The 24,929-nt window shown below is 34.9% G+C and overlaps 1 protein-coding gene across 5 annotated transcripts in view; it reads left to right on the forward strand.

The window, feature by feature from the left end:
• EPHA5 (EPH receptor A5) overlaps positions 1–24,929 on the forward strand; it is a 320,620-nt gene that overhangs the window by 284,693 nt on the left and 10,998 nt on the right. For all 5 annotated transcript variants that reach the window (XM_059924076.1, XM_059924074.1, XM_059924077.1 and 2 more), the window contains 4 exons: positions 7,021–7,082; positions 9,226–9,435; positions 12,139–12,288; positions 24,325–24,518. In XM_059924076.1, coding sequence (XP_059780059.1) covers positions 7,021–7,082; positions 9,226–9,435; positions 12,139–12,288; positions 24,325–24,518 — 616 coding nt within the window. The remainder of the gene's footprint in view (positions 1–7,020; positions 7,083–9,225; positions 9,436–12,138; positions 12,289–24,324; positions 24,519–24,929) is intronic.

Genomic DNA, 24,929 nt, shown 5'->3' on the forward strand with positions numbered 1-24,929 from the left:
AAGCTAAGTTAGGAGATTATGGATTGTTTCTATTGAGGGTTGGTGGTTTCTATTTTATTTAGAGAAAGGCCTCTCTGATAAAGCTTGAATAAGTGAAGGTGTCAGCCTTACAGATATCTGGGGGCAGGCAGTGTGTTGTAGAAAGAACCCGCAAGACTCGAATGGAACTTGCATAGAATGTTCAAGAAAAAACAAGGCCAGTGTCGCTTGAATGGAATGAATGAGAGGAGTCTGGTAAGAGCTTAACTTGAAGACTTCATAGGAGAGTAGACGGTATGTGAACACTTTGGTCCCTGCAAAGACTGCCTCTTAATCTGAGCCTTGGAGCCAAGATGTGATAGAATCTTATTTCTACATTAACAGGATCAGTCAGGATGCTGTGTTGAATAAAGACGGTAGAAGCCAGTGTTGAAATGGGGAGACAGTGAGGCGACTACTGTCATTATTCACATCTCATTATGGGTTACGTCAGGGTAGTAATCTAACAAGATGGCGAGTTGTAGTTGAATTCTATAGATATTTTGAAGGCAATCACAGTAAGTCTTCTTGTGGATTAGATGTGGAATGTGAGAAAAAGAGAAGAGTCAATGATAATTATAAATTATTGGTCCTGAGTACCTTGAAGAAAGGAATTGTCAGTTATGGGGAAAATTCCAGGAGGAGCAGGACTGTGGTTGGTAATCAGTAGCTCCGTTTTGGACACGTTACTTTTGAGAGGCTTATAAGCACCCAATTGCAGATGTTGTGTATAAGATTGGATTCTGAGAAGTATAAATGAAAATGTTTGCAGTATGAATATGCTTGAATTTTATAACTTCCCTTTCACAAAAGGAAACAATTCTATGAGCCATTATCAGTGATAAACCATGATGGAAATAAACAAATTTAACACTGCAGTAGAAATGGAAGCCAGCTCATTAATTTGATACATGTTTTTCATTATTAAGGCATAGAGAGAGGTATAATAAATAAACATAAGATATTTATTAGATATTTACAAGGGCTTTTTCTGGTAAAATCTAAATTCTACTCACCCAAAAAATATATATCTATAGAAACAGAGATTTACTGGCTCGAAGATTGATTATCAGTAAATTAAACCTTGTGTTTTTAAAGTCATTTTCATTACTAATTAAACAAAGCTGTCACATTGTTAATTCTTAGATTCCTTAGCTCCTCTGCAAAGTCGATCATTTCTGACTCCACAAGTAATTATTCACCTTTGCTAATGTCAGAGCAATTCTAATTTATTTTTAATTTGAGAAATGAGCAGCTAATGAGAAAGTTTATATCAATATAAACAATCTGAAATAAAAGAGGATATTATGGAAAATTTGGAATTTCTATTTAATAGAAACATTTGGTGTTTCCATCTCAGGTAAGGTATAGAGGCTTTTGATTTTATAGTCTTTCCTAAAATTAAAATTGCATAATTTTAAAAGTGGTTTTCCCTAAAGTGTTAACCAATAAATAAGGGTCATAATGGAACTAAAATATCTGAGTACCTTTCTAAGTTCTGATTGCCCCATACTTCATCCTCCCTTCACACTCTCCCGCTTGATAAGCACTATGTATTCCTACTACAAGCACAAGGTCCCATTTTCTGGGTGACCATTAACCATTAATAATTGAATCATGATATTTCTTATTCCAAACTTCCCTTGGAGTGAAAATAAAAGTAATTTCAAACACCTACAAGTGTTAATGTACTAAATGGAATACAACCCAAATAGAATGGCATAGTGAAATAAAACTATAGATATAAGTATAAGCACAGGCTTACTTTTAATTATTTACAAATCTTGTAAAATGTTTGTAAGAGAAACAAGTGACTGTTGTTTTCCAGTGAATTATGATGTTTCTAAATCAAATCCTCCCTTATACCCTTAAGTGGTACCACATGTTTTTTGATGCCCTCGTGGTTTCAGTAAAGCAGGTAGTACCAATGCAAATGAAATAATAAGCCCAGATTCAGTTGCAACTCTTGTGATGTGGCCTAGTTCAGTGTTTCTCAAAATACAACGTGCCTCTGAGGATATTGCTAAAATGCAGAATCTGTTTTAATAGATTGGATTGGGCACTGAGATTTTGCATTTCTAACAAGCTCTCAGGTGATAGCTATGCCACTTGTCAAGGGCCATGCTCTGAAAAGTAAGGACTAAATCAACACTCCCCAAAGTTTGTCTCACCTAACTTTGAGATAGCTTGTGAAAAAAGACTGCTTTACCAGAAGTGGCGTGTTCTCTTCTCTCTTGGATTTTGTTGAACATTAGCACCAAAAAAAATCACTTACTAAGGAAGCAAATGCAGTCTTGTTTTACTGTGGTAAGAAAAACCCACATATCATGATATCTACCCTATTAAATTTTTAGGTGTAGATTACACAGTACAGTTTTTTTAATTGTAAGCACAATGTTGTACGGCTGATCTCTAGAAACTTTTTGTCTTGCCTAACTAAAACTTTATACCTATTGAACAGTAATTCCTTCTTTCCCCCTCCCCCAGCCACTGGCAGCCACCATTCTACTTTCTGTTTCTATGGGTTTGACTACTTTAGATACTTCATATAATTGGAGTCCAAGACCTATCCACTTCACTATCGAACACTTCAGAACGCTTGGAGCATATATAAGTAATGCTCATATGTAAGAATATATTATTTATTGAAAGCAACTGAATTCCTACCAGATCTGCCATTAATGCATGAACAGTTTGGTATGGCATAGTCATGATTATCAAACTTATATTATCACAAAAGACTAAATATTTGTGAAATTTTAAAGTTAAATTTAAAATTTAAAATAAATATTTGGAAATTATAGGCATCATAGTATGGAGGGAAGGAAAACAACTTTTATAGTCAGGTGGACATGAATTTGATTCCCAACTTTGTCTCTTATACGACTTGCACTAATCAACTCAGGTAATATATTGAATCTTTTTAAGCCTCACTTTTCTTTCTCTGAAAAGAGTCTTTTGTAATATCACTGTTATAGAATTTTGATGACAATTAAAAATAACATCATGCCTTGTAGGTGGGCACTCAGTATATCAATAAACTGTAGTTCTTTTATGATTATCAATACCAAATGATGAAATATGAGGTTGGTGAATTCCACAAATAATGTGTTTATATTACTACTTAGACTCTGCCTGAACTGGGTCCTCAGTAAATATTATGAAGTAATGTAAAAACTCTACTCTGTGATTAAAATCATGTTTTGACATGCTTTATGTGCTCTTTTTGTATTGATTTTTGATAATATGCTTTCAAAATTATTGGCAGATTTACTCTTTGTCTGTACTTCAAGCTGGATAATGGAAAATGTTTTATACCACTTTATTGAATTTACAATGGTTAGAGTAAAGCCACATTAATTAATGCTATGTCATTTTTGCAGGCTAGCAGGAACTGAGACAAAACATATGCCAAACTAAATATAATTATCATTAAAATGGCTCAAGCATGAGAAATAATCAAATGAGTCCTGAATTGTCTTATTCTTGTCAACAAAAGAAGATCATGCTTGTTTGCAAACATGCATTTTAATTGCTTTTCCCCCATTTTCTGAAATACAAGAGGTGTTTTAGGTCCCTATCATATTTTTCAAAACCTACACTGTCATAAATAATGAATCTGACTTTTAAAACTAAGTGATGAATGCTAAAAAAAAAAATCTTATAGGAGGAATACCAGGTGCCCATCTCCCTAAAAAGCAATTACTTTTTCTTTCCAAATATATATTATTATATATATTCAATATCAGTAAGGTTATTATTATTCAATATCAGTAAGGTTTCTGATCAGTCATTCTCTTTAGAGTATGAATTTTCATCTAAGCTCAGTGAATCTGGGTTGAATTTAAGGAACAAATTTACCCAAGAAAGAGATATTTTTACATAGGGATTTTATCCAACTCCTGCTCAGAAGGCCTTGGGTGAGCAGTAGTAAATATTTACCACTAACCCATAGCTGTAAGAAGAGGATCTAAAAAATTAGAGGATAGACAGAGAGAAGAGAAAGAAACTGAGAAAAAGTTTTCTATTCTCTAGAAAAAGAGCATAGAAGGAAACTGAAGGTTTTGAAGTAGTAATATAGGAGAAGTGCTGTAATCATAAAAGGCTTGGGGTAGAGTAGATAATTGTAGACATTGATTAGGCCTTCACCTTGATGGACAAGGCATCTGCTCATGTGGTAGGAGCTGAGAGGTACCAATGAGGGAAAGCTAAGACTATATTCTCTGGATATCTGCTGGAATTCAGTTCTTCCAATTCCAATTAAACTATGACAGCTCCCTCAACAGATTTCTGTAAGTGAGAGTCAGATCTACACAGGACATATTCCTAGAAACACAGGCTGATTCTAGAAAATGTAGCCCTTTTCCTAATTTGATCAGGGCTGGTGTTCAGCAAATACATACTTTTTTGGCTCTATTAGCTATAAATTTATTGAAATACTCCCATGCTGTTTGATAAAAAGCTGAAGCCACGGTTACCCACATGTCCCTTTTATATGCCTACTCAGCTTCATCTCTGGGTACTTCTGAATTCCTGAAATCAGGCAGATGAAGAGGTGATGTCTGGTACACCAGGACGTTCTGATATTCCAGCATTATGGCTGGTTGAACTTCAGACATGTAGGTCCCTGTGCCAAAGCAGTTATCAAATATTTTGGCTGTCGCCCTTGGGGAAGCATATTAATTCTGGACTTTTGAAGGAAAAGGGGTTTCAACGTTAATAAAAGCCAGAAATAGGCTCTAGGATGTAAGAATGGGACCAAAAGGGCCCAAAGCAGAATTTTGTCTATTTAGAGTTTGTCTGAGGACCATTAAAATGGGTGTGGCATCATTAAAATGAAGTTAAATTGGAAGCATATCTCAATCCATGAACTTAGGTTACAGCCATACTAAGGAGAAAAAGCAGTTATAATCTTTTTTTCTGTTATGTTGTCTTGGCCATTTACAAATACAACGAGTCATTCTCTTTTTTCTAACTAAGGTATTGTATTTCCAGTCAGTTTTAAAAATCAACATTCCCCAACTCATCTCCTGTCACTTCCTGAATTACAAAGCAAAATTCAGCCCTCTAGCCATGTTTGAACTTGATGAACTCTTTCATGACAAGATACCTTGGCCCATGCTGCCTCTTCTTCCTGGAATATCTGTCACCTTTTATTACACCAGTGACCCTTTCAATCTTCCAAAGTCAAATCAAATGACATCTCCAATGTGTATTCCAAATACACATTGGAAGACTTTCAATCTTCCAAAGTCAAATCAAATGACATCTCCAATGTGTATTCTCTACACATGGGATGTTTTACCTAACGTAGGTATAGTACAAATATGTGACAAATGAATTTTTTCAGACAAACTTTTTAAATAACTTTTACAAACTTTAAAGAGGAGGAGAAATGCATCCGCCTTTTTAGCATTACTTGTCACATTTCATTCAAAGAATAATGCTTCTAAAGTATTTTAAAAGAAGATAATTGTCTGAGTGAGAAATTAGACTGACCTACCTTATTATACTAAATAGTGAGTTTTAAGTGATTTTGGAATGAAAACTCCTTTTTCTTTCTAGTTATTTCTTTTTCATGCAATTGTCAACTTTCTATATCTCTGTTTACATTTCAGACTAATGCTGTATGAATAAATATAAAAGTTCTAACTCTATGAGCTGAATGAATCACTTCTCAAGTAAAATACAGACACCCTTCTGGAGAATGCCGTTAAGTTAATTACAGTGCATTTCATAATTGAATAGACCCTGTTTCCCTTCATAATATAAAAAGTTAATTAATAGATATACAAGATAGAATTTTACTATCATAAGGTCTTTTTTTACTTACCTAAAAATAGTTTAAATTAACACTAAAATTGTATGTAGTATACTTTTATCAAAGAGTAAAGGGGCATGTTTTAAAATATAGTGAGGTTAGCGTGGAGTGATAAAACTAACAACCATGTTTTAGATATTTTTTCGTATAGCAAAGATTTTTGATCTTATATTTTTCATCTTGTATCACAGACATATTACACACTAAATGCTATAATTTTGTGAGGGATAAAATATGATCTATTCTCTTAGTCGACTTACATCTAGCAATGAAACCCCACAGATACAAAGTTGATAAAGTTTATAAAATAATAATACATAGCAAATTCTAAGTGACAGGCACTATTTTAAGTGACCTGGGTAACAATAGGACTTGGTGGATACTCACAGTAACTCTATGAGGCAGGTGCCATTCATATCTCCGTTTTACAGATGAGAAAAATGAGATACAGAGATAAGAGTTGATTTGCCCAAGATCACTTGATAGTAAGTGATTGATCTGGGATACAAAGCCAAGCAGTGTAGCTCCAGAGTCTGTCTAGCTACAGTTTTATATCAGACATGAAAAGAGGAGGACCTCATCCATCAGAATGATGATTGCAAGAGAAGTTTCCAGACAGCAAGAGGAATCAGAACAGGGTTTTGAAGAATGAAAAAATTTGGGTTGATGAAGATCGTAAGTATGTGGCAGAGAAGGAAAAGGGAGGTAACCATAAGTAAAGGAATTATAAGAACAAAGAAATTAAGTTTGGAAAATAAGACATATATTCCAGGGATCATAAACAGGGTAGTTAGACTAGACAAGAGTTTTTATTTAGAACTGTGAGGAAGATGAATATGTTTGCAGTGCTTTGCTGGATATTATTATTTGGCACTTTATGTCATTACCTCTATTAAAATAAAATTCATCCTTAAACTCATTTTCTACATAAATTGATTTTGGTATTGAAAATTATGGGTTTTTGAATCTTTATCATTCTTGTGATACTTTCTTCTCACTGACCCAATTTAGTATATACTAAGATATCATCATGTCATGAATTTACTTGCTACTCAAAGAGGACTATTTTTTTTAACGGATGTATATAATTTGGACAACAATAAAAAACTTTCAGGTAAACTTTTCCTAGATAAGAGTACAAAATCTAAAAGCAACAGTTTATACCACTGTGTTCTTTTCAGGTAAACCAGTGATGATAGTGACAGAGTATATGGAAAATGGCTCTTTAGATACATTTTTAAAGGTAAGATATGAGACAAATGTAACTATTCAAAGTGTTATTCATATATTGACCATGATGTTGAAGTTGAAATCCAGCCACTTTGAAGCTAAATTTTAAATAGAAATATCTGGAGTCAGGATAATTATACTACAAAAATTAACTTTGGTTTGAAAATTATCCACTTCAGAAAATGTATACAAATCCAAATTACGTGTCTCTACAGTTTTATTTAAGTGTATGTTAATGTGCCCCCCCCAAAAAAAAATAAAAGAGAGAAGGAAGGAAGGAGGAAAGAAAGTAAGGAAAGGAGAAAAAGAGAAGCTTTTATAGGTACTTAACTCTCTCTGAAGTAAGTCAGACAGAGAAAGACAAATATCATATGATATCGCTTATATGTGGAATCTAAAAAAATGGTACAATTGAACTTATTCACAAAACAGAAATAGAGTCACAGATGTAGAAAACAAACTTATGGTTACCAAGGGAGGAAATGGGGGGAGGGGAGATAAATTGGGAGATTGTGATTGACATATACACACTACACTACTATGTATAAAATAGATAACTAATAAGGACCTACTGTATAGCACAGGGAACTCTACTCAATACTCTGTAATGGCCTATATGGGAAAAGAATCTAAAAAAAAGTCAACATATGTATATGTGTAACTGATTCACTTTTCCGTACAGCAGAAACTAACACAACATTGTAAATCAACTATACTTCAATAAAAATTAAAAAAAAAAGTACTTAACTCTCTCAAAGTATATAATATCAGGCAGAATAAGGAAAATGTCTAAAAAGTCCATGAAAATCATCTATATTAATGAAAGAGTCAAATAGACTCATAACTCATCTGAGGGCCAGTCACTACTTGTACCAGCAGAGTCATTATGTGATAACAGACAGTAGCCAATGTTGTCAGATCTTCTGGATTTTAGGAAAAGATTGTATTTTTAAATACGCAAGTCTTCAAATTTTAAACGTTGGCAATTCATTTTATTAATAAATAGCATGTGCTAGACAATGTAACATGTTTGCAGGCCTGATTAAACCTGTAGTCTGGCAGCTTTTCACTTTCAATGTAGCAACTATTGCTATTGATTAAAAGTAATGGGACAGTGGCATTAATGACAATTATAAGAAGGGCCTGTGCATTGAATATGACAGGGGTCCACTGACAAGGCAAACTTCCCTTTCAATCTCCAGCCTCTACCAGACTCTGCTGCCAAATTTCTTATACATATATTTAAGTTCTTCGGTCTCTTAAGGTCACATCATTCCTTTATTTCTTTTTTTTTTTTTTTTTTTAATTAATTAATTTATTTATTTTTGGCTGTGTTGGGTCTTCGTTTCTGTGCGAGGGCTTTCTCTAGTTGCGGCAAGCGGGGGCCACTCTTCATCGCAGTGCGCGGGCCTCTCACTATCGTGGCCTCTCTTGTTGCAGAGCACAGGTTCCCGACGCGCAGGCTCAGTAGTTGTGGCTCACGGGCCCAGTTGCTCCGCGGCACGTGGGATCTTCCCAGACCAGGGCTCGAACCCGTGTCCCCTGCATTGGCAGGCAGACTCTCAACCACTGCGCCACCAGGGAAGCCCATTCCTTTATTTCAAAATAAGCTTCAGTTGAGCCTTGTTCTGTGTGTCTGCACCAAGTCCAGTGCCCTTGACAAAGACAGCAAGCTTGCAAGAAATGCTAACATTCTCCTGGTCATTGTTCAGTCCCTCCCTCCCCTATCTGCTACTGCAGATTCTCCCTTACTTCCTCTGGCCACTTCTTCCTTACCCCAATACGCCTATCCAGCCAGCTTCTTTTAAGTCATTTCAAAAATGTGCAGTGTTAACCCAAGGCAGGCACTAGGTTGAAGTGATGAAAACACTCCTCTGATGACTGAGAATAAAGGATTACAATGTAGAAAAGAGCAACTATAAGTGAGATTTTATCAAGGGCTCTCAAAGCCTTTATCTGCTTTGACCAAGCAGAGGACTGTTATGCATTATCAAGTTAACTATCTATTGCTTAACTTTTTCCATTCTCCTTCAGATAGAAATTGCATATGAATTTGGTAGTAGTATATATTAATTTGGGGATTGAAGGGAGATCCTTTCATATTTTCCCTTAGTGATTGGGGTTGTAGGACTAATATTTCTGTATAATCTTTACAGAAAAATGACGGGCAGTTCACTGTGATCCAGCTGGTTGGTATGCTGAGAGGCATTGCTGCAGGAATGAAGTACCTTTCTGACATGGGCTATGTGCATAGAGACCTTGCTGCCAGAAACATCTTAATCAATAGTAACCTTGTGTGCAAAGTGTCTGACTTTGGGCTTTCCAGGATACTGGAAGATGATCCTGAGGCAGCCTACACCACTAGGGTAAGAGCTAACAGAATGAATTTCTGAAATACTAGACTAGAGACATTTAATATTTAAAGATTTTAAAGGAAATAGAAAAAAGAAAAAGAAAGAAAGAAAGAAAAGAAAAAAGAAAGAAATTCCTCCAATATAGGAAGAAAGAGAGAGAAAAAGGGGAAGGTGGATTAAAAAAATCCAGATAACTCTCCTTGTTAGGTATCAGAAAATTCAAATATTAAATTCAGATAAGCCAAGTATTCACTTTATGAGTCTTAGTAGTTCATTTTTTCCTTGCAGATACTGAAAATAAAAAGTTTGAGTTCAGAGTGGATACAACTCATAAAAATCTTATAGAGTATTAAACATAAAAGAAAAAGTTAAAGAGAGAATCTCCTGCATTAAAAGCAATAAATATATTATATATACATATATTAACATTACTGGTGGTATTTTAATGCCTAATTTCTTTTATACTATGTAAACTGTTAAGCCCACATCTATGGAAAATTGGTCACTAATTCACATTGTCATAATTAACATAAATCAACACCCTTTTCCAGCAAAGTAATTGCTTCCTGAATTGCTGTTGTATAATTGACAGTTTTTTCTGTGGAAAACTGTGGGAATTGATGCAACAGAATTTTCTGGACAGTCTATGTATTGCACTTCTGGAGTTTTAATCCCTTTTAATAAACTACATTTGTTTAATTCTAAATCTTCTGAATGGCATCAAGATATCCTCAATGTTTAAACTTCTTATGAAGACAGGAATTTATCATTATATCTTTTTATATCTATACAATGTGGCTAACTTTTGTTTCAATGCAGAATACTTTTGTCATCTCTTATTCTTATGATAGATGTTACACATTTTCTTATTTAATTCAACGTTTTAAAATTACTTCTACTCATAGTCTAACAATAAACTATTTATAGATTATAAGGCTGGTTTTTTTTCATTGTTGCATTGTGATTTATGGATAGTTAAGGATTATACTATGCTGAAGATCATGAGTAACTTATCTAAGCAAACAAAGCCTTCAAATTGTCAGCTTAATAAATCAATAAATTAATTGATGGAATATCCCTTTCCTTCTAGACCTAATTATTATTGTCATTATTTGAGTTAAATGAAACCTCAATTAGGAATTCTCCTGGGATTAGAGTTACACTTAATAAACTTGGCCTAAGCAAGATTGAGGTTATAGAAAAATCCATTCCCAGCATGATTGGTTGGTGTCTCAGTTAAATGCATAAAATAAATTTGTCAAGGTCTGTGTGAATGTGCCGTGCTGGTGGAGCGGGAGGGGGAGAGGAGCCAGAGATCCTGAGACCCTCAAGACTTACTCCTGGGAAATGGGGTGTGGCAGCACTTCGTGGAAAATCCATATACTGAGAGATGAGCCAATAAGGGAACTTCAGATAATATTGATGTCCAATATGATGGTCAGAGGACCAGGAGAAAATTTCTAGGCTGAAGTTTAAAGTAATCAACAAATTACAATTTCAAGAAGAATTGTAGTAATTATAGATGATCCCAGTGCCACATAGCCAGGCCTAATGATGTGATCTTGCCTATGAATAATTAATTAACAAAAGCTATGTTTCAGGAAAGTCTTCTCAATGTGGTGCTACCATAAGGAGCAAATAATTCAAACTTAGTTTCAATAATTCAAACTAACATCAACTCAGAACAATTTTAAGCAGTACATGAAATTGTTATTTCTTCATATATCCTGAAACTTTGGTTCATAAAGAAAGTTTAAGTCCCATTTTTTCTAGTTTGTGAATTAATTTTTTTTTCTTCCTGCAAAACAGGAAGGCATATATTAGTCTTTTTACAGGAAAATATTAAAAACACACACTTCTCTCTTTCTCTCTTTTAAAATATATTTGCTTATGGATGAAATGTTTGGTTGCATTGATTTTTCTTCTTTTAAAAATGAGGAGAAAAAAGTTTACCCTGAAAGGGGTGGGATATAAAAGTGTTATCATGTAAACTAGGAGAAAACTTACCAAATCATTGTTTTTATCATGTAAAAACCCCAAACTTGATAATGTTGTAAGTTTTCCCCCGTAATCTAATTTTAATAATTTTTAATTTGGTTGAATCTCATTTAGATACTTACCTTTTAGGTTAAAAACAAAACAAAACAAAACAGTTTGACCAAACACACACAAAAATATGACAATGGGAAATAAGAGAAATCAAGTCTAAAAGAAATTGCACGGTGTCAGGAGAAAGTATAACTAAGTTTTTAATACATCTGATTTTCATGCTTGTCTTATTAACTTTTAAACTTCTCATGGTTACATTCAGCAATCAAGACTTTCTATTTACAGTCCCTATATTAAAGGAAAAAAGAACCCTGGGAATTTGAGTCCTTTACTTTCTGTTAGAAAGTCATGAAAGTATACCTTATTGATTTGCCTGACTGCCTGCTTTCCCCACTTAGAGCTGCCATCCTGATACTGTAATTGAGATGTGGGTCCTGTATGTGTTCCAGTAGTCAAACAGAATTTAAACTAGAAAGAGTCCAGACAGCCAATTAGTAGTCAGCCTACAAGTGCTTATGGGCTGAGATATGTGAAAAGAGACTGTATGCTGTCAAACAGATTCACTTAAAAATGCTACATCTCTTTCTAGATCTTTTCAGTGAGGAAGCAGTATCCCTAGATACATTTGAAGTATGCGGGAATTTTTTTCTTCTTTTTCAATTGTAGGGAGGCAAAATTCCAATCAGATGGACTGCCCCAGAAGCTATAGCTTTCCGAAAGTTTACCTCTGCCAGTGATGTCTGGAGCTATGGGATCGTGATGTGGGAGGTTGTGTCTTATGGAGAGAGACCCTACTGGGAGATGACCAACCAAGATGTAAGTATGGAACTACTCCCCCTAAAGTTTGAATTGAAACAGTTAGTTCTCTGAGTCGGGAGACTATATATATATATGTGTGTGTGTGTGTGTGTGTGTGTATATATATATTTCTGAAAATGACAGTTGCTTAAAAAAATGAAATACTCTTTGCTTAACCTCTGATCTGGTTTGTTGTTATTAAAATCCTTTATGCAGAAGCTCAAAATAAGTTAGTACAAAGGAAAGCAAGTTACTGTTATATAAAAGCTTGCCAGACAGTTCTAGCAGCACTGTAGTGCTGTGTCACTCGTTTTATGTCAGTATCATTTTCAAAAATGAAGAAAGAGCCATCAAAGAATGAATGCTGACAGACAAGTTTTTATGACATGCACTTGATAAAGGGAGCTAAAACTCCAAACCAAAAGGGTGAATGATATTGATTTAATAGTGGATGCTCTTAGAGGATAAAAAGAAATAATCTGTTTCTTTACATTAAAAAAATGTAGGAAGAGTAATATTGTCTATTTAATTTGGGAAAAAAAAAACAGATTTTTTTCCCACATGGATAAATAATTCAGGCTTAGAATAATAGAATCCTGGAATTAAAGAAACCATGAAAGAATCTTCTATTCAAGTTCAGGATGCTGCCTGACTACATGGCTCTTTGGTTTTTGCCTTTGTAATTTTCCATCGTTACTATTCAATATAGCCCTTTCTATTTTGGACTGCATTGAAATTTGATATTTTTTCTTCAAATAATTATAAAAGCTATCTTTTATTGAGCCCTTACTATATTCCATACTCTGTTTTAAATGATTTACCAACTAATAGCTCATTACTTCTTTATATAAAAACCAGTATAATGAACAGTCTTAACTAAATACCATGCTGATTTAAAACATTTCTTTTTTTCTCCAATTATTTCTTTCATCCATGCTCTGTAAAATCTCCTGCTCCTATGCCCTCAGGGATTATTAGACAGGTGCTTTAGCTCTCCAGCTGCATTTTGGTGAATCAACAGTACCATGCCGGTAATTGACTCACTTTCAGATATAAAAATCCAAGTCCAATCTAAATCAGAGTCAATCCTATATCCATTTCAAAGTGTTTTCCACAACTGCAGGGCCAACCTGACCCTAAGTAGCAAGATTGGGAAGGAAGAATTGTCAGATTCTTGCCTTCCTCTCTGCAAGGTCCTTAAGAGGAGGATGTGCTCCAACTGAGATGTCCCAGAGTTCCTCGCGCTTGCCGCCTGCTCCCCACTTCACAACCTCTTATGGTACCTTACACATGTCTGCTTCGCCTGAGGAAAGCACATCCTTGTTTGATGTTCTACCAGTCTTCCCTCTTTTAGATACTATTGCAGGCTGCCCCAGCCATCCTGCCTTCTTCAGATTTCCCCAGATGAGAAGGCAGGGTCACCCTGCGGCTTTCCCAAGAAATATTTCACGGCATTCTTCTCGGATAGCAATAATAAATTAGGCTGATGGATTCTCTCCTCTCAACAAGCATACTGCAAGGCAGTGAGTCTCCCTTTCTTTTAGTCATCTAAAATTGCTACAACTAGTTTTCTTTTGCCCTGTTCGCTTGACCTAGTGAAGGGATGCTGACCTATGTTTCTCTAAATTTAGAGAACGCAGTATCTATTGTCTTCAACTTTATGATTTTAGGGGCAGGACTATGGCCAAAGTATTGAACTCTTGTCACACATTTAACAACCCATCAGAGAGATATTATTTCTGTCTGGCTGTTAATAAACTGAAACTTAAGAGATTAAATGATTTTCTTAGTGCCACAAAAATAATAAAAGTTATACCAGAAATTTCAACCTGGTTCTCCAAAATTTTAATATCTAACCACTATACTGTTTCCAATTGAATCAATGTTTACATCCTCCCTTTCATTTCCAACCAGTGAGCCTAGCTCAACCTTCTAATTGAATATAAAATATTCAATTCAATATATAATGATTACTATGCATTAATCTAGCCTAGACAAAGACCAGACCTATTTGCTACTTGCTACTCTCCAGATAAATGCCGAATGCTAACTTGAGATGTATGGTTTGGCTTCTGACTTCTCTCAAGGCTCATTTCAATGCCATTTTTTCCTTTAGTTTTTGTGAAAGTATTTTATTCTGTAACGCCAGCAAGCCTGCTCCCTTCACTCAAGGAAAACATTTACCCCTTAGTTGCCTAGTGTTATAACTCCTTCTCACTTGAGATATTTTGAATTCTGATTCCATCACTAGGAATTATTAGTCTTTCCCAACTATGTGTATAATATGTGTAGCATTATTATTCACATTATTGGAAATTATGCCTGATATAGCTGTTATCTGTCACAAATAAAATGATAGATCAAAGTAGAACATAATGCTAGGTGAATGCTCATAAGTGTTTCTACTGATCTGGACTGTGCTGGCTCATGCTTCTGGGGATTGGCTGATCGATACTGGTAAACCTTGGCTCTGCTCCACACGGCCCTCATCTTCTTTCAGAGACCAGCAGGCTAGCCTAGATATGAGCTCATTTTCCCCATGGCTGAAGGATGAGAATAAACCCAGCCTGCAACATTCCATCGTCCAATCCCATAATCAGAGGATCAGTCCACTCACACTGCTCATTTTGAATGGACAATATAAAGTTATATGGAAAAGGACATAGAAACAAAGAGGTGTGAAGGATTGGCAACAGATATTTTTCCTGATTTCAGCCATTTGAGAGCCTTGATACTTTTGCAGATAACTTTATTTCAAACTATTTAGAAAAATACAAGGAAGTGCTAATATTTGTAGGGCATAATAAAAATAAAAACTAATATTTTGGCATTGGCTGGGTTTTCCAAGAATCTAAATGAGGTTTACAGAAAAATGTTATACAGTTAAAGATCTTTCTAAAATGTCTTCCTTTAATAGAAGGTCCAATACATGCTTTGCATTTTCTCAGCAAGTTTACTAGCATTAGTGGCATTTAGTTTCTAGATATGGCATTAAGTTTGGTATGCCTCAATTTCCATCAAAATTTGTATCTAAGAAACATGACCGATCTACTGTATTTGAAAATCATGATCATTGAATATTTCTTTTGAAAAAAGATTCTCAGAAAGCAAAATAGAAGTACTGATTTGGCAGTTTTGAATGATGTATCCCATCATCTCTACATTCCAGATACTGATTCTAAAAAGGCTTTGCCACCATGAAAATGTTACATTACCAAGACATGCAGAATAATCTAAATCTCTCAGAGGAGACCTTCCACTGTGTCAGAGGGATAGAATGCTGCAGTAGTTTTTTTCTGACTTAGGATTGCCTCTGTTACCACAGAGAAAAGCCATAACAACACATAATAAAAATAAACTAAAATGATTAAGATGATTTTAGGTACATATCAGACCATGAACTCTGATTCAAGCTTGGGAAGCTAAGATAACATCCTGTAGTCAGTAGAAGCTTCTTTATTTATAGCAAACATTTTAAATCTCAACATTTTTCAGAACTTAAAATAAAAAACAAAATAAGAAGAGATGTCATTGTATTGCATTTTTATATTTAGTGACAATGTCTTTCTCTTGTATTTATTCAGAAATGTATGAATACATAGTGTATACTAAGTACATAAATTACAAAATGTTTTAAAAACTCAAAATGTTTTAAGTAATCTGTTTTTAAAATTTTTTTTAGGCATTCAGGTTTCTAGTACCATTTCTGTCAGCCTAAATATGACCTTTAAGGCAGCAAAAACTTTGACTCCAGAAGGATGTGAACTCACTTTGTGCTGGGTTTGCCTCTCTTCCTCTAACAATTTTTTGTTTCAGTTTCTGATGGAATAGAATGATGTATATATGTGTATATGTATATAATATTGCTGGAATTTTTAATGGTAAAACAAAAAAGAATATTTTATGGTAACACACAGCATGTTGTAATTAACTAAAGTATGAGAAATTTAGTTCTCATCCAAGCACTGCAAATTACCAAGATTTGACAGTGAGCAAATTATTCTTAGTCTCAGTGCAGTAATGTCTAAAATGAGCCTATTGGACAAATGATTATTGGTCTTCTAAGGATAATGCTGCCCTTGGATGCAAGTAATTAGTTTAGGGACTGGTAGGTAACCTCATGAAAATTCTTACCCCTTTGGAAAAAAATGAGACGTAAAGAAATATCAATACTGCAGCCTAAAATTCCTATACCTTGTTGTTTAAAAACAACTAAAACACAAATCTGAAATTGAAAGAATAGAATCATCTTTGATTCTATTACTCTCGGTCAGTTTCAATGATTATAAAGGGAATGGACTTGAACAAATTTCCAAGATCTCTTTAATCTCTGGAATTCTATTGATCTAAGATTGATATACAAAGAAAAAAGACATACTCAGTACATTTTTAATAGCTATTGGAGACAGAAAAAATATCCTAGGAAGAAAATTGGTCTATCTGGAACTATTTCTATGGCATTTGAGATAATTTCCAGGACTATATTATTAAACTCTAGTCACTTTGGGGGAAGCTTCATATCTCATAGTAACTAAAGGACTCATCTGTGAAATTTTGAGTAAACACCAAGCAACACAGGCACTCACACTCTATATAGAACCTAATTCATCAGAACACACAGCTGATGCTCAAAGTTTCCCTACAAATTTCCTGCCACTCACTTATTCAGCCTACACTTTCACACCTCCTGTGATAAAGAATGCACTATCTTCCAAAATAGCTCATTTTAATTCTGGGTATTAATTTTTTTCTTATGGTGCAAGAAATCTGATTCCGTGAGGTAATATCCATACCTGTCCCAAATTATTTTCTTGGGAGGTAATTATTTCTCATTTCAATAGTGTGACTCAGCACCAGGATAGAAAGACCACATATCTGCATGCCAGAGAGACTTAAATGTGAATCTTTCCACTGCCACTTGTGACTTATGTGAACGTGGGCAGTAGTTAACCTTCTGGAATGTCACGTGTTTCACCTGTAAAATGTGTATAATGATTTCTATTTTGCAAATATGTGTTAAAAATGAATGTAGATAATATACATACAATTTGCATCTTAGTACCTATGATACCAATGGGCCTTGGCTAGTCTAGATCCTCCAAGAAGCCTATGCCATGAGGAAGTTACATACACATTAGTATTATTAAAGAGAATTGCTTGTGAGGACAAACATGAAGGGATGAGAGGAAGCTGGGAGAGATGTCAGACTCTGATACAAATCTGACCCCAGGTAGAGTAGAGATCGAAGGAAAGATGATTGGAGGCAAGCATCTGAGGCTGAAGTGCACTTCTAAGAGAGGTTGCCAAGGCCGCCAAGGAGTCCTCAAGCCAGCATTGCCTGTCATAGGAGTCTCATAGGAATGTGCCTATCTTATCACTACCATATTCTGTAACTGACTGGGAGTAACCTATGTAAAGCATGGCCTTGGTGTAAATGTGATGATGGATTTTAGAGGCTTTAGGGTTAAGGACTGTAGATCAATTTCCATCCCTGCAGGTGAAGATATGAGAGACAGATTCTCAAGGTTGCTATGCTCCACCCCTTTTGCAACACAGAACAACTTTTCCACACAGGTTCAGGAAGCATCTGTTCCATGGTTCTGTGGGGTTTTCCTTCTGAAGGGAAATTCAGCAGAGGCAGGTTATGGACTGAACTGCAACCTCTGTAGCTTCAGCTGATCTCAGGACCTCATCTGGTCCTTAGCCTCTCCCTCCTCCACTCTCCATTCTGACTTCCCATCACCAACAACCTGGCAGATCATTGTGGCTTAACTAGTAGAAGAAATCAATCCTTCACTCTTGGGGGTCGGCATTTTCTGGCCACAGCTGTTATAAAGGAGTAACAAGAGAGCCCCTTAGAGTATTACCTGGATTCCACACAAATTTCTCCCCACCCCAACTGTGTGAAAACAGCTGATATGCCTCCTGCTGTTCAGTATCAATAACCTTGGCCATCATGGTGACTTACCTTCTCTTGTGCTTGTACCTGGGCACAAGTAGTCCAAAGTGCCTGGTGACAGCTATAACCATTTGTCGCCTTGCAAGAGCTACTGGGAATGAAGCACAATATAGAAGTTTCTGAGTTAATTGATTTAATACATAAATTGCATCCTGAATAATGACATCTACTCCTATCAAAGTGTTGCCTCCATGTTGGTACTTCAGCTGTGCCTTTAAAAAGCCTTCCAGCATTCTGTGAGGCTAGTTGCTTCTGGATGGTGAACTATGTGTAGTGGTTGCTGGAACCAGCACATATCAGCTGGTGAATTTTCAGAACATTTCTACCTGAATGAGATTATGTTGGTAGCTTGCAGTTGACATGGAGCGAGTATTTATATCAGATAAGTGAGAAAATGTTATAAATCTGTTTTCCCCACAAGAAGAGCCAGTTGTTAAATATTTAGGAACACATTGCTAAGTATGCGATAAGCTCACACATCCTTCACTATGAGGTGGATATTCTAGTTAGGGTATATGCTCGGTGGGAGTCCATGTTTGTGGATCAAGCATTCCAACCTTATAATGCTAGCTGAGGCTCTGTGGGTAAAAGCAAACCAGAATGGGTATATGTATCTGAAAGATGAACCCATGACCCTTGCATGATGGAAAGGGCCCAATAGAGTCACCATCCAGTGAAGAATGCCTTATTAGGTGCTCAGTGTTGGGTTTTATGTATTGGAAGGAAAGGCAGCATTCTTTAAATTGTGTTCAGACTATTGATTTACATGTCAATGCCAAGAAAATGCATAGCTTATGATAATATTTCAGATATAGAAATCTGAAATGGTGCCAGATTGTCTGTAAAAATTCTGGTTGTCTTATTATTTTTATTTTTTTTCTCTTTTCTTGCATTCATCTCAACCACCTCAATTAACAAAGGTAATCGTAATAACAAAGTCAATTGAGATAATGACTCATTGGCCATACATTATAAATTGTATGGTAAAATGAACAACCTAAATTGCACTTTGGCAGATTTTCAGCATTTCACAAACCACCAGAGTACTAATGCCATTCATTTCTCCCCCAAGCTATGAAAGGAACAATAGGTAAAAATGAAAAAAAAAATCACTTCAAAATGTCTAAATATAAAATCTAAAATTATAGCTCTAAATCTATTTTAAATATAAATTCTAAACATGAATTTAGAATTAAATTCAATGACCTAATTACTGGGCCAAGTTCTAAGTTAACTTAGAGACAGAGTATTATATTTATATATAAACATTTAGCTGAAAATAAAGTTAAGTAATATATTCTGGAAATAATTTCTCAGATCAAATAACGTACTAATTCCTTTAAAACTAAGGAATTGGTTTAATTCATTCATTTCATAATCACATATAAGACTAGCTGCTAAAAAAATAAAATAAAATAAAAAGACTAGCTGCTCGGTGAAGGAAATACAATATTTTTTTTAAATAAGTGCTAAAGAAAAAAAATAGACATAATTGGTATCAGCTTTGGGGAAAAGCACATTATAAAATATATCATGTTTTAAGTAAATAGGAATAACTGTTTTCACTGCATAGTTAAATATTTCATGATATAAAATATACTAAGACATTTAATTTTGGTACATATATGTTATTAAGGTAATACCACTGTCCTTATCCACAAGGGGAAGTCTTATAATAAGCAAATTAATAAATAAATGAACTTCCATTAATATATGAGTGCAAATGATACTTTTAATTTTTACTATTCATTTATTTGATCACTAGTGATAATAATTTCTCAAAATCGATTTAGCATTTTTTTTCTTTTGTAAATTTTTGATTAGTACCTATTTCTTATTTATTTGTTGTTTTATTATTTTACTGTTTTATTATTTTATTTCTCAATATGCATGAGATTTTAATACATTAGATATGTTAACCATGTGTTATAGTTTTTGTAATATTTTCTACAAATGCTATAACATAGTTATTGCCTTTTTTTTTTAACATCTTTATTGGAGTATAATTGCTTTACAATGGTGTGTTAGTTTCTGCTTTATAACAAAGTGAATCAGTTATACATATACATATGTTCCCATATATCTTCCCTCTTGCGTCTCCCTCCCTCTCACCCTCCCTATCCCACCCCTCTAGGTGGCCACAAAGCACTGAGCTGATCTCCCTGTGCTATGCGGCTGCTTCCCACTAGCTATCTATTTTACGTTTGTTAGTGTATATATGTCCATGCCACTCTCTCACTTTGTCTCAGCTTACCCTTCCTCCTCCCCATGTCCTCAAGTCCATTCTCTATGTCTGTGCCTTTAGTCCTGTCCTGCCCCTAGGTTCTTCAGAACCTTTTTTTTTTTCTTTAGATTCCATATATTTGTGTTAGCATGAGGTATTTGTTTTTCTCTTTCTGACTTACTTCACTCTGTATGACAGACTCTAGGTCCATCCACCTCACTACAAATAACTCAATTTTGTTTCTTTTTATGGCTGAGTAATATTCCATTGTATATATGTGCCACATCTTCTTTATCCACTCATCTGTTGATGGACACTTAGGTTGCTTCCATGTCCTGGCTATTGTAAATAGAGCTGCAATGAACATTGTGGTACATGACCCTTTTTGAATTATGGTTTTCTCAGGGTATATGCCCAGTAGTGGGATTGCTGGGTCGTATGGTAGTTCTATTTTTAGTTTTTTAAGGAACCTCCATACTGTTCTCCATAGTGGCTGTATCAATTTACATTCCCACCAACAGTGCAAGAGGGTTCCCTTTTCTCCACACCCTCTCCAGCATGTATTATTTGTAGATTTTTTGATGATGGCCATTCTGACCGGTGTGAGATGATATCTCATTGTAGTTTTGATTTGCATTTCTCTAATGATTAATGATGTTGAGCATTCTTTCATGTGTTTGTTGGCAATCTGTATATCTTCTTTGGAGAAATGTCTATTTAGGTTTTCTGCCCATTTTTGGATTGGGTTGTTTGTTTTTTTGATATTGAGCTGCATGAGCTGCTTGTAAATTTTGGAGATTAATCCTTTGTCAGTTGCTTCATTTGCAAATATTTTCTCCCATTCTGAGGGTTGTCTTTTGGTCTTGTTTATGGTTTCCTTTTCTGTGCAAAGGCTTTTAAGTTTCATTAGGTCCCATTTGTTTATTTTTGTTTTTATTTCCATTTCTCTAGGAGCTGGGTCAAAAAGGATCTTGTTGTGATTTATGTCATAGAGTGTTCTGCCTATGTTTTCCTCTAAGAGTTCTATAGTGTCTGACCTTACATTTAGGTCTTTAATCCATTTTGAGTTTATTTTTGTGTATGGTGTAGGGAGTGTTCTCATTTCACTCTTTTACATGTACCTGTCCAGTTTTCCCAGCACCACTTATTGAAGAGGCTGTCTTTTCTCCACTGTATATTCTTGCCTCCTTTATCAAAGATAAGGTGACCATATGTGTGTGGGTTTATCTCTGGGCTTTCTATCCTGTTCCATTGATTTATATTTCTGTTTGTGTGCCAGTACCATACTGTCTTGATTACTGTAGCTTTGTAGTATAGTCTGAAGTCTGGGAGCCTGATTCCTCCAGCTCCGTTTTTCTTTCTCAAGATTGCTTTGGCTATTTGGGGTCTTTTGTGTTTCCATATAAATTGTGAAATTTTTTGCTCTAGTTCTGTGAAAAATGCCAGTCGTAGTTTGATAAGGATTGCATTTAATCTGTAGATTGCTTTGGGTAGTACAGCCATTTTCACAATGTTGATTCTTCCAATCCAAGAACATGGTATGTCTCTCCATCTATTTGTATCATCTTTAATTTCTTTCACCAGTGTCATAATTTTCTGCATACAGGTCTTTTGTCTCCTTAGGTAGGTTTATTCCTAGATATTTTATTCTTTTTGTTGTAATGGTAAATGGGAGTGTTTTCTTAATTTCAATTTCAGATTTTTCATCATTAGTGTATAGGAATGCAAGAGATTTCTGTGCATTAATTTTGTATCCTGCTACTTTACCAAATTCACTGATTAGCTCTAGTAGTTTTCTGGTAGCATCTTTAGGATTTTCTATGTATAGTATCATGTCATCTGCAAACAGTGACAGCTTTATGTCTTCTTTCCAATTTAGATTCCATTTATTTCTTTTTCTTCTCTGATTGCTGTGGCTAAAACTTCCAAAACTATGTTGAATAATAGTGGTGAGAGTGGGCAACCTTGTCTTGTTCCTGATCTTAGTGGAAATGGGTTCAGTGTTTCACCATTGAGAATGATGTTGGCTGTGGGTTTGTCATATATGGCCTTTATTATGTTGAGGAAAGTTCCCTCTATGCCTTTTAACTTTTGAGGGGTATGGACATATACACACTGCCAAATGTAAAATAGAGAGCTAGTGGGAAGCAGCTGCATAGCACAGGGAGATCAGCTCAGTGCTTTGTGACCACCTAGTGGGGTGGGATAGGGAGGGTGGGAGAGAGACACAAGAGGGAGGAGATATGGAGATATATGTATATGTATAGCTGATTCACTTTGTTATAAAGCAGAAACTAACACACCATTGTAAAGCAATTATACCCCAATAAAGATGTTTAAAAAATAAAATTAAATAATAATAATAAAGCTGTATTGTTTTTGAGTTAACTAAAGTGGTAGATGACTCTCAGATATTTTGCTCATAGTTATTCAATTATTTATCTGACCATTTATTTTTCGAGTTCTTGAGTACTTTTTATTTCTCTGCCCAAACTTAACTATTGGTGCTTCTCAGGAACCTTTATTTTGTGCCCTTCCTGGGGAGATATAAACTACACCCTACTTCAAGCTGTGACCAAGCGTTGATGACCCTCACATTTATTATCAGCCCAAATATCTCCTGTACTGCAGACAGATTCCTGCAGATTGCCATCTGTGGTTCCCTACTCACCTCAAATAAACAAGCCCCAAATTATACCTGTCAGCATTTCCCACCCCCATAAATGTGCTAACCTAAAATTAATCACAACAGCCATCCGGTGTGAAAGGCTTGGACTTGTTTTCTCTCAAATACTTTCTCTACTCTCACCTCTACCCTTATGTTATAAATGTCTCCGAAATCTCTCCATCTGCCACTACTTTTGTTCAGATGCCATTTCCTTTATCATTGAGAGACTGGTTTCTCTACAATCTTTCAAAATTATCTTGATAAAAATTCAATTCTAATCATCATATTTTTTCAATTTGTCAGATCAAATCTAAAGTGCTTGTTGAAAAGTATAATTAAGTTTAATCATTAAGAAATTATTCAAATAGGATTTTGAGAAATATGCTCATTATTATTAGTTTGGAGTATCATTTAAATATTAAAATTTTAATAATTGAATAAAAGTTGTATTATTATGTTCAGTAGCGTAGACAGAACTCTTCTGGAATTAGACATTTTGATGGCAGCAGCAACATTAAGAATGTCTTTGATAAAACAATCTCACAATTAGACTGATACTCATATGTGTGGTTGCATTTAAAATCAGTGATGTTTGTAATTCCTGCACTATTAAACAGTCATTCCAAATTCCTGACAGAAATCAGTAGATGATAATAAACAGCCAGACCTTGACATTATTAAATGATACATAAGACATTTATGCTAATTTAGCCTTTGACTTATCCATCATTTGCCATCCAAAAGTCACTTTAGTAGTAAAATTACAGTTCTATTACTTTAAAAAATGTGGTTCTACACATAATTTTTCATTAAAAAGACATTAACTTTTCAGAGAAGCCACTAGAAAAGTTAATCTCTCTTTGATTCCAGAATGTGAGGATAAATAAAAGATAAACTGTTTATTTTTATGTCAATTAATTTTACAAATCACCCTACACCAAGATTTTAGGTAGAGATGATTACCATTTATTTTCTTTATCATATGTGAGGAAAACCTGTCTTTTTTTATATTGTGCGAAAGCATATTTTTTCTTTGTTGTATTTTGCAGCAAATGGAATAATCAAGGATGTTAGAGACAGTGATGCTTGTTACTGCAAGAGTAAGAGTAAGAAAGGATGCAAACTGAACAGTGGGAAATTTCTCAATCTATTCTGTACTAAATTTGTGGCTTTGGGGGACCGGTTCTCTTTCACTTTACACAGGTGATTAAAGCTGTAGAGGAAGGCTACCGTCTGCCAAGCCCCATGGACTGTCCTGCTGCTCTCTACCAATTAATGCTGGATTGCTGGCAGAAAGACCGAAATAGCAGGCCCAAGTTTGATGAAATCGTCAATATGTTGGACAAGCTGATCCGTAACCCAAGTAGCTTGAAGACGCTGGTTAATGCATCGAGCAGGTACAAGGCCAGTCCAGAGAGGTGTTTCTGAATATTGCTAATTCAGATTGATGCCACAAATATCAAGTTAATGAAATTATTTGTGTACACATGCTAGCCTATGAACCTATATTACACTAATTTATTTGAATATGGTTTTTGCATAATGTTATTCTTTTATAATGAGTGAAATATAAATGATTAAATTATACTTTAAAACACCTGTACCTAATCTAATAGTGTAATCTACCAGTTTCAAATAAATGTTAACTATAGCCAGATTCAGGTAGCATTTTTAAAAATCCCCAGATATGTGTATTTTCAGGTGCTTTGGACCCCACGTAGGTTTGGATGGGGGAAAATAAGATTATAAGATGATGGGGAAAAGCCAATTAAGCACTGGTATAATTTTAAACAGGAGATATATAACAA

This window comes from Balaenoptera ricei, chromosome 5 (genome assembly GCF_028023285.1).
Source record: "Balaenoptera ricei isolate mBalRic1 chromosome 5, mBalRic1.hap2, whole genome shotgun sequence".
NCBI classification, from domain to species: Eukaryota; Metazoa; Chordata; class Mammalia; order Artiodactyla; family Balaenopteridae; genus Balaenoptera; species Balaenoptera ricei.